Source organism: Pseudorasbora parva, chromosome 4 (assembly GCF_024679245.1).
Source record: "Pseudorasbora parva isolate DD20220531a chromosome 4, ASM2467924v1, whole genome shotgun sequence".
Taxonomy (NCBI): domain Eukaryota; kingdom Metazoa; phylum Chordata; class Actinopteri; order Cypriniformes; family Gobionidae; genus Pseudorasbora; species Pseudorasbora parva.
The window spans coordinates 57,052,491-57,062,948 of NC_090175.1; the positions used below are offsets into that span (position 1 = coordinate 57,052,491).

Genomic DNA, 10,458 nt, shown 5'->3' on the forward strand with positions numbered 1-10,458 from the left:
AAGTTAGAACTATTATTTTCAAATTTGATTTGAAATAATTAAAAACTTTGCCTTCAGTTTGATTTGTGATTCGAATAGGAACTGAATTTGAATTATGCCATAAATCTGATTTGTGATTTGAATATGAATTATCCATTTAACTTGATTTGGAAATAATTTAAATTATAAATTGTGGTCTGAATTCCAACTGAATTTGAATTATGCGTTCAGTTTGATTTGAATTGAATCTGAATTATGGGCTCAATCTGATTTGAATTTAATCTGAATTGTGAGTTCAGTTTGATTCATGATTTGAATTGAATCTGAATTATGAGCTCAATCTGATTTGTGATTTGAATTGAATCTGAATAAGGGGTTCAATTTGATTCATGATTTGAATTTGAATTACCACTTACATTTGGTTTGTGATTTGACTTGTGCATTCAACCTGAAAATGCCCCCTACAGCATTAATCTGATCATGTGAATGTTTGTCTAGCCAATGGGAGGCTGTCATTGACTGACAGTCACAGGAACTGGCCAATAGCAGACAAGATGTTAACGGCGCAGTGAGATTGGGCCTGGTGTCGCCTGCGGCGTCTGGAGATGGGGGGGAGGGTGCAAGGGGAGGTTGAGGGTGGGGGGTGGGGGATTATGCTATCAGTTTTGGATCTGCTCGAAGAACTTGTAGGTGGGGTTTTCATAGCCATTCTGCTGCATTTTAGACAGGTGACGGTCCTCCGGGGTCACCGCGGCGTCCACCTGTCAATCAAACCGATTCGCATTTCAGTCGTTTTTACAAAAAAAACAAAAAAAAACAAAAAAAACCAAAAAAAAAATCACAAATTTCAGCTTCATTTTGAACTCACTGACCTCAATGATTCCATGGTGGATGGATGTGTACTGCTTCTTCCTCAGCATCACCAGGGTGATGACGATGATGGTTGCTATGACAACACCTCCGACCATCAGGCCAATAATAGCTCCCTTATTAGAGCTCACGTCCTCTGCAAAGAAAACCTGAGCACCAGAAACAAAAGGGAAGCGCATGAGGCGAGACAACACGAGGCGAGATTGGCTGTGATACTTTAGGAGCGTGATCGTACCAGTTTCTGGTGGTAAACTTCACTGTGTCTCTCCTCAGCTTCCATCCGCAGCTCAGGAATATCGTCCGGCTTCAGTCCAGACACTGATCAACAACCACAGAGATGATATTAAATACACAGACGTCAAAGTTCAACACCAAGGACGATAACGCCAAAGCTTAAAAATCACTCTAGATATAAAAGACCTTTCATTATCATATCATAAACAGAAACTGGAAGGTCTCCACGGCAACCCGTCAAAATAAAAGTCCTTAGAAATCGTGACAAATATATTCCTGGATTTAGTTACATCTCAATGTAATAATACTAACACTAATAATAATAATAATACATGTTTAAGGAATAATCACAAATTTTATTCCATGTTTTAATTTTAACAGCTCTGTTGTTGTGAGGCACTTTGTTTGACAACAAGTTTCATTTCGTGATTAAAAGATCGATTAATGTTTTATGCCTTCATTTGATTGTCAGAAAATTAAATAAAACAGATTTTGAGAAAATAAAATAAAAATAAAGAATTGCTTTTATGAATTTAATTACGTTGACATGCTTTTGATTATTAAAATGGAATTAAACCATTAAAATGGAATCCAGAAAATTTAAAATGGAAAACACAGAATTTAGTAAAAAAAAAAAAAAAAAAAAAAAATGTTAAATGGAAATTTACCAATTTTGAACAGGGCCCTTAACATGTCATTTTTGTTATACAATTTAACAATAGCAGCAGCTGGAACAGACGTGTGTCTAAAACCGAATCAGATTGTGGCATTTAATGGAAATACTGCCAAATTCAGATTCATAATGGGCTGTCCATGTGTGTGTGTGTGTTTTAAACGGTCTCATCATTGATCACAGAATGAGCCACATGTACCTGGACGGGTCGGGAAGCCTCGGTCAGCGACGGGTCGGGCATCCACCGGCTCGACTGCAGAGACACACGAGGGGTCAAATTCACACACACGAACACACACACTAATGAACAGAGCTCAGTGATGTCTCTTACCCTCAGTCACTGATTCACACACACAGTCACTCACACAGTCAGTCAGTCACACACTCACTCTCGCTCTCACACTCGCTCTCGCTCACACTGTCGCTCACACTGTCGCTCACACTGTCGCTCACACTGTCGCTCACACACTCGCTCACACACTCGCTCACACTCACACAGTCAGTCAGTCACACACTCACTCTCACTCACACACACTCACTCTCGCTCTCACACTCGCTCTCGCTCACACTCTCGCTCACACACTCGCTCACACACTCGCTCACACACTCGCTCACACACTCGCTCACACACTCGCTCACACACTCGCTCACACACTCGCTCACACACTCGCTCACACACTCGCTCACACTCACACAGTCAGTCAGTCACACACTCACTCTCACTCACACACTCACTCTCGCTCTCACACTCGCACTGTCGCTCACACACTCGCTCACACACTCGCTCACACACTCGCTCACACTGTCGCTCACACTGTCGCTCACACTGTCGCTCACACTGTCGCTCACACTCACACAGTCAGTCAGTCACACACTCACTCTCACTCACACACACTCACTCTCGCTCTCACACTCACAGTCACTCACACTGTCACTCACACAGTCGCTCTCGCAGTCAGTCAGTCACACACTCACTCTCACTCACACACACTCACTCTCACTCACACACACTCACTCTCGCTCTCACACTCACAGTCACTCACACAGTCGCTCTCGCAGTCAGTCAGTCACACACTCACTCTCACTCACTCTCGCTCTCACACTCACAGTCACTCACACAGTCAGTCAGTCAGTCAGTCACACATAGTCAGTCAGTCAGTCACACACTCACTCTCACTCACTCACTCTCACTCACTCTCGCTCTCACACTCACAGTCACTCACACAGTCAGTCAGTCAGTCACACACACAGTCAGTCAGTCAGTCACACACTCACTCTCACTCACTCACTCTCGCTCTCACAGTCACACACACTCACACAGTCAGTCAGTCAGTCAGTCACACACACTCACACAGTCAGTCAGTCACACACACTCACACACACTCACACAGTCAGTCAGTCACACACACACACACACTCGCTCACACACTCACTCGTCTCCCGCTCTTACCCTGGTTGTGTGTGTTGGGCTGGTTGAAGCTCTCGGGGTGGATGAAGCCGAAGCCCTGAAGGTCTTCCACCGGCAGCAGGTCCAGGCTGGCGGTGCTGTCCGGCATCAGTGCGTCGTTGCCGTAACTGACCCGCACGTCGCTCTGAAGGTTAGCCAGCTGAGCCGACATCTCCTGCTGCTCGCGCTGCAGCAGCTCTGAGACACACACACACACAAGTTTTTTCACTATATTAGTGAGGACATCACATAGACTTCCATTGATTTTATATCAGGTTAATGATACTTTCTATCCCCTAACCCAACCCCTATCCCTAGACCTACCCATCACACACACACACACACACACACACACACACACACACACACACACACACACACACACACACAAACACACACATTATGTTTATCTTAGTGAAGGATCATGTGACACTGAAGACTGGAGTAATGATGATAAACTCAGCTTTGATCACAGGAATAAATCACACTTTACTATATATTCACACAGAGAACAGATATTTTAAATGTTTATATTATTTCACAATATTACAGCTTTTTTTGTATTTCTAATAACATAAATGCAGCCTTGGTGAGCAGAAGAGACTTCGTTAAAAACATTTAAAAATCATCCCATTCTAAAACTTTTAACCGGTGGAGTATAAATCCACATTAATGCCACATGTATACAAGGTTTAAGGCTATTTCAATATGATTGCTAAATATTTTTAAATATTTTTTTTGACAATATTTGGACAATAATAAATCAATTTTGAAAGAAAGGGAGAGAGACTGAGATGATGACGATGTGACAGGATTACAGAGGAAACGACACACACTGATCAGCCCGAACGCAGGACCGAAGCCAGAGTTTAGGAGAACAGGTGGCTCAGTGACGCACGCGCGATCATCTGACTCTCCATAGCATTAGCCTGCCTAATTTACAGCTCGTCACACACACACACACACACACGTTTGTTTTTGTGACATATGGGGACATTCCATAGGCGTAATGGTTTTTATACTGTACAAACCGTATTTTCTATCCCCTTACACTGCCCTTAAACCTACCCATCACACACACACACACTCACCCACTTGGTCCTGGATGTCGTCTGCGACTCCCGGCACCTTAAACAGCAGCCCGAGAGACTGATTCATCCGCTCCTCAATCACACGCAGATGGGTCAGCACCTGAGGTCAGAGGTCAACTGAGCTTTTAATCTGCTTCGATCCCAAAGAGGCAGCCAATCTTCAGTGAGCTCTACGGCCGCATGTGACGGATTTAAACACTCAACGCACATTTCAATCCAATACAGGGAGATCAATTATAGTGTGTTTTACCAAACCATTATATTACAAACCATTAAATTCAATTAAAGAGGTGTGGAGCATGGGTAAAACATTTTTTTTTATAATTACATTTTTCAAAATAAATACTAATAAAATAGTGTATAATATAACAGTTATTATGAACTATTAAATTAAAGCGGTGTAGAGAATGGATGGATGGAAGGAACAAATGTAATAAAATTTGATAAATAATTTAAAACAAAACATAGTAATAAATGAAAATAAAATATATTTAGAAATAAAATTTAAAAAATAATAATCTATAATATAATAGTTTGTAATAGTGTAGTAAAACTGGTTTAAATTAAATTAGATCATTAATAAGATAAGATAAATAAAAAAGTAATAATAATAATATATATAAAATAATATATTTATACACACACAAAAACCTTATAAATATTAGTTTCTAAAATAAAAAATTTTAACACAATGACAATTAGATGCACTAAAATTATTAACTGTAAATAAATAAAACTGAAATATTTTTTTTACCTAAATAGCAATATATATTATATATACACACACACACACTATATATAAAATAAATAATATGTATAAATAAATTAACAAGCTAATTCAGAATATTAGTAAAACTGAAATAAAAAACTAAAATCAACCTTGATGTAAGTGTTAACTTTACATTTATACTGGCCTTGTCAAGTGCAGTAGTTAAGAAAATTAAAAAAATTTATGTAAAAAATAAATAAAAATAATAATTATTATTTACATAAACCATACTGTAGTTGGGACAAGAGCATTGACTGTCAATAATGTGCAGTCTTTGCTGGTGATTACGAGTCCCGTACCTGCGGCCGAATCTGCGCAGCTTTCTTGGGGTCGACCATGCGCACGTGTTCGAAGTGTTTGAGTGTGTGTTGGCGGTCCTTCTGCTCCGCGCGCACGTACTTCTTCAGCAGACCGAACACATGCCGAGGCTGCAGAGACACGAGACCACCGATGAGCTTCCCAAAGCACATTCACAGGTCTACGATCTGACCACACACACGAGCCACACACAGATGAACACTCGCACACTCACTCGCACACTCACTCACTATGGAGACGTGTGTGTTTGCGTCGGGGGGCGCGTGTGTGTTTGCGTCGGGGGGCGCGTGTGTGTTTGCGTCGGGGGGCGCGTGTGTGTTTGCGTCGGGGGACGCGTGTGTGTTTGCGTCGGGGGACGCGTGTGTGTTTGCGTCGGGGGACGCGTGTGTGTGTGTGTGTGTGTGTGTGTGTGTGTGTGTGTGTGTGTGTGTGTGTGTGTGTGTGTGTGTGTGTGTGTGTGTGTTGGTGTGGCTCGTGTGTGTTTGCGTCGGGGGGCGCGCGTGTGTGTGTGTGTGTGTTGGTGTGGCTCGTGTGTGTTTGCGTCGGGGGACGCGTGTGTGTTTGCGTCGGGGGACGCGTGTGTGTTTGCGTCGGGGGACGCGTGTGTGTGTGTGTGTTGGAGGACACGTGTGTGTGTGTGTGTGTGTGTGTGTGTGTGTGTGTGTGTGTTGGTGTGGCTCGTGTGTGTTTGCGTCGGGGGGCGCGCGTGTGTTTGCGTCGGGGGGCGCGCGTGTTTGCGTCGGGGGGCGCGCGTGTGTTTGCGTCGGGGGGCGCGCGTGTGTTTGCGTCGGGGGGCGCGCGTGTGTTTGCGTCGGGGGGCGCGCGTGTGTTTGCGTCGGGGGGCGCGCGTGTGTTTGCGTCGGGGGACGCGTGTGTGTTTGCGTCGGGGGACGCGTGTGTGTTTGCTTTGGGGGACGCGTGTGTGTTTGCGTCGGGGGACGCGTGTGTGTTTGCGTCGGGGGACGCGTGTGTGTTTGCTTTGGGGGACGCGTGTGTGTTTGCGTCGGGGGACGCGTGTGTGTTTGCGTTGGGGGACGCGTGTGTGTTTGCGTTGGGGGACGCGTGTGTGTTTGCGTTGGGGGACGCGTGTGTGTTTGCGTTGGGGGACGCGTGTGTGTTTGCGTTGGGGGACGCGTGTGTGTTTGCGTTGGGGGACGCGTGTGTGTTTGCGTTGGGGGACGCGTGTGTGTTTGCGTTGGGGGACGCGTGTGTGTTTGCGTTGGGGGACGCGTGTGTGTTTGCGTTGGGGGACGCGTGTGTGTTTGCGTTGGGGGACGCGTGTGTGTTTGCGTTGGGGGACGCGTGTGTGTTTGCGTTGGGGGACGCGTTTGTTTGCGTTGGGGGACGCGTGTGTGTTTGCGTTGGGGGACGCGTGTGTGTTTGCGTTGGGGGACGCGTTTGTTTGCGTTGGGGGACGCGTGTGTGTTTGCGTTGGGGGACGCGTGTGTGTTTGCGTTGGGGGACGCGTGTGTGTTTGCGTTGGGGGACGCGTTTGTTTGCGTTGGGGGACGCGTGTGTGTTTGCGTTGGGGGACGCGTGTGTGTTTGCGTTGGGGGACGCGTGTGTGTGTGTGTGTGTGTGTTGGAGGACACGTGTGTGTGTCTGTGTGTGTGTGTGTCTGTGTGTGTTGGAGGACACGTGTGTGTGTGTGTTGGAGGACACGTGTGTGTGTGTGTGTGTGTCTGTGTGTGTTGGAGGACACGTGTGTGTGTGTGTGTGTGTGTCTGTGTGTGTTGGAGGACACGTGTGTGTGTGTGTGTTGGAGGACACGTGTGTGTGTGTGTGTGTGTGTGTGTGTGTGTGTGTGTGTGTGTGTGTGTGTGTGTGTGTGTGTGTGTGTTGGAGGACGTGTGTACCCGGGGCGGATCGGCCTGCAGCGCGGACAGGTAGCTTTCGAGGGCCAGGCGCCGGCGGTCATTCAGCAACGCCTCCACCCGCGCCATGTGTGTCTCCACCAGCTGCTGACGCTCACTGGCCGCCTCCTGCTCCAACGCCTCCACCTTCTCCTGGAAGTGCTGCGGGAAAACACACAATCAGGAAAAGGAGAACTATAATGTGTGGCGGAATAGCACTACTGAGAGTACTTCGGCTCGGCGCAGTAAAAGTCCCGGCTGAACAATCCTCCCTCTCGTCTCCCCATCCCTCTCTCATTTCTGTCAATAGGAGGAGAGGAGTTTTCAGCCGGGACTTTTTACTGCGCCGAGCCGAAGTACTCTCAGAAGTGCTATTCCGCCACACATTATAGTTTTCCTTTTTAATCCGCTTAGAAAAGCGCCACGTTTTATTTTGTGTCATCACACTGGGCTAAGCTAAATGCTATCAGATCGCCACCGCGCGTCAGAGCGATTAAGAGCACACACTCAGACGAGAGAGGTGTGTGTCAACTCGTCTCAGTTAAGGGAATAACAGTTTAATATGAAAAAGCGGTGGAGTATCCCTTTAACAGGAGCAAATGCCATCGATTAACAACCTTGGCACTCACAAAGCGCGTTTCCATTACCCTTCAAATTGCGCAAATTGAAATTGCGAATTGAAAATACGCCCAATGGAAACGCGGCAATTTCGCAAAAACTCCCATATATCGCAAAAAAGTTTTTACGCTCTCATGAGGTGGTTTTTCAGGCGATTCGAAAAAGGACATTTTCGCAAAACTGCAATGGAAACGTTTTTTTCGCATTTACAGGTGCGGTGATGCATTGCTGCAACATAGGGCCTATATATTATATTTTCCACTCAATTGTGTCTTAATAACAAGATAATGTAGCTAAAAGGACATATATTTTCTCCTAATAAGGACTACAGGCTATATATACTGTAATTAAGACATATATTCAATAAATGTATTAAAACAGAAAGAGCCAGCCTGTATTTTCAGCCTTACTCAAAGGCCGAGGAAACAGGCCAGTTACGCACGTCAATCCATTCCAGACGATCTTAGTTTACTTCTTATCTAATAAACAGGCTATTAATTGATGAAACATCGATCAAAATAAAAATACAATTTATACAAAACTAAATATATTTTTTAAGAAAGACTTTCTAGAAAATAAAACTCGAAGTGATCAAAATCATGTGACTCCCCAGGTCTCAAACATATTACGATTCTTACTCATGCTGCTCACTTTTCATAACCAACATATAAATTAAAATAATAATATTACAGGTTAATGTTTAGGCCTAAACGCAGCCTATTTAGTTTCGTAGTTAGGCTGTTTTCTTTAACCCACGGCCGATAAAAGCGCCGACGTTCTCATTTTTTTCCTTCTTCCTTTAAGAGAGATGAAACAATTTACAATACTCTCATTTTTAGCTCTACAGATGAGTTCAAGACATAATTATAAACTATAAACTGTCTATTTTTATTTGTGGACTCAGGGAACTAATTATTTTGCATGCACTCACTCCAAACGCTGTCTTCATTTCAAAAAAAATATTTCGTTTATTAAATGCCAATTTTTTCTTTTCCAAAGCATTTCTAAATTCAGTTCATATGTCCATCAAACGAAATATCTAGCCAAAATAACGAAAGTGGTGAAAATAAAAATAAAACATTTGAGTTAACATGCAAATTCAAACATTTCGCTCTTCTCTATATGCGTCAACCTGGCGCGCGTAAGAGTCGATCATTCTTTACAGATGATGGTTCGGTTTGGAGAGAAGACGAGACGGAGTTCTTTATTAAACTCATAAAAGACAATATAGGATTACAGTAATACTGGATTCTAAACAGAAATGCTACATTATCATGAAGACCTTGAAGCAGATCTGACACACACACACACACACACACACACACACACCTCATATCCGTGCTGCTTAAGTAACCAAAGGGGCTTTCCTTACCATTAATGCTTGGATAACACACACGTCTCCTTCCAATAAAAATAATGGCTAGTGTGATGGATAGGATATACAAACCTAACAAGTGCTATCATTTTGGACTGACCTATCGCGAGAGGAAAGTAATATGTTTTAGTCGCATAACTGCAGCTATGGAAACGCTGTCATTTCTCAACAGTTTTTTATCGACATTTAAGAAATATCGCAAAAGTGTTTCGCAAATCTGTAATGGAAACGCAGCTACAGTAGGGCTGACTTTAACAGTTTAGAAGTTATTGTAAAAATCAATTAATGGAGAAAATGAGTTTTCACTTCCGGAAACGACTATAAGGCGGAGGACAGGCCTCATGGGGAATTCCTGGTTCTTTTAAGGACTGACCTGGATCACGGCCTTCTTGTCGTTGCGCGGTAAACTCTTGGCCTGTCTCTCGGCCTCTTCCCATTCCCTCATGACCTACAGAACAAGATCACATGACAATCAGCACTTCATCCTCCATCACGCTACGTGAAACGCATATTTCTACAGAACTCCTTCACACACATTATATCGTAGGGCCCTATGATTTCCGCGATGCAGAAAATGCGTCACACGGAACTGACTGTAATCCAAAAGCAAGCAAATGTATGATGAATAAAAAGTACACTTAAATCAAACCGCGACATGGACTAGTATATGTGAATATTAAAATATAATATTCACAGAAAAATGGTGTTTTCACTATATGAGGACTTCACGACAACCCGTTAAAGCTACACTGTGTAACTTTTTTAGCTTATTCTTAGCTAAAAACACTTAGTTCTTTCAAAAATATGTGCTCATTAACTTCTTTCGAGTAATAAAGTATTCTCGTAAGTTTATAATATGCCATTGAAAACACATACGGGTGAGGGGTTCGAATGCCGGTCGCCATGTTGCTCCTCCATCTTGAAAGTACAGTAGCCAAAGAGGGACATACCCGTAAATTCAAGCTTCGCCTTTCGCGTTTAACACTCGATGGCACCGTGTCGAATGTGAAGAGGGGGATTGCCGTGTTAATCTTGGGCTAAATAGGCCACCGTAGGAGTTAAAACGGAATCAGAATTGAGAGGAACAGAAACTATTATTCACTGGATGGTCATAAACCTTTACACCGCTAGATGGAGGAAAATATCACACAGTGGAGCTTTAATATAAAAGTCTGAAGAAATTGTGATGGAAATATATTATTGTTAAGCAGTAGAAGCCTTAATGTAGTAG

The 10,458-nt window shown here is 43.8% G+C and overlaps 1 protein-coding gene across 2 annotated transcripts in view; it reads right to left on the bottom strand.

The window, feature by feature from the left end:
* Positions 1–246: 246 nt before the first annotated feature.
* appa (amyloid beta (A4) precursor protein a) overlaps positions 247–10,458 on the bottom strand; it is a 37,164-nt gene continuing 26,952 nt past the window's right edge. For both annotated transcript variants that reach the window (XM_067442291.1, XM_067442292.1), the window contains 9 exons: positions 9,601–9,675; positions 7,238–7,396; positions 5,363–5,491; positions 4,295–4,394; positions 3,207–3,401; positions 1,956–2,009; positions 1,085–1,167; positions 852–998; positions 247–740 (listed from right to left, as the gene is read on the bottom strand). In XM_067442291.1, the coding sequence (XP_067298392.1) occupies positions 639–740; positions 852–998; positions 1,085–1,167; positions 1,956–2,009; positions 3,207–3,401; positions 4,295–4,394; positions 5,363–5,491; positions 7,238–7,396; positions 9,601–9,675 (1,044 nt within the window). In that variant the 3' untranslated portion in view covers positions 247–638. The remainder of the gene's footprint in view (positions 741–851; positions 999–1,084; positions 1,168–1,955; positions 2,010–3,206; positions 3,402–4,294; positions 4,395–5,362; positions 5,492–7,237; positions 7,397–9,600; positions 9,676–10,458) is intronic.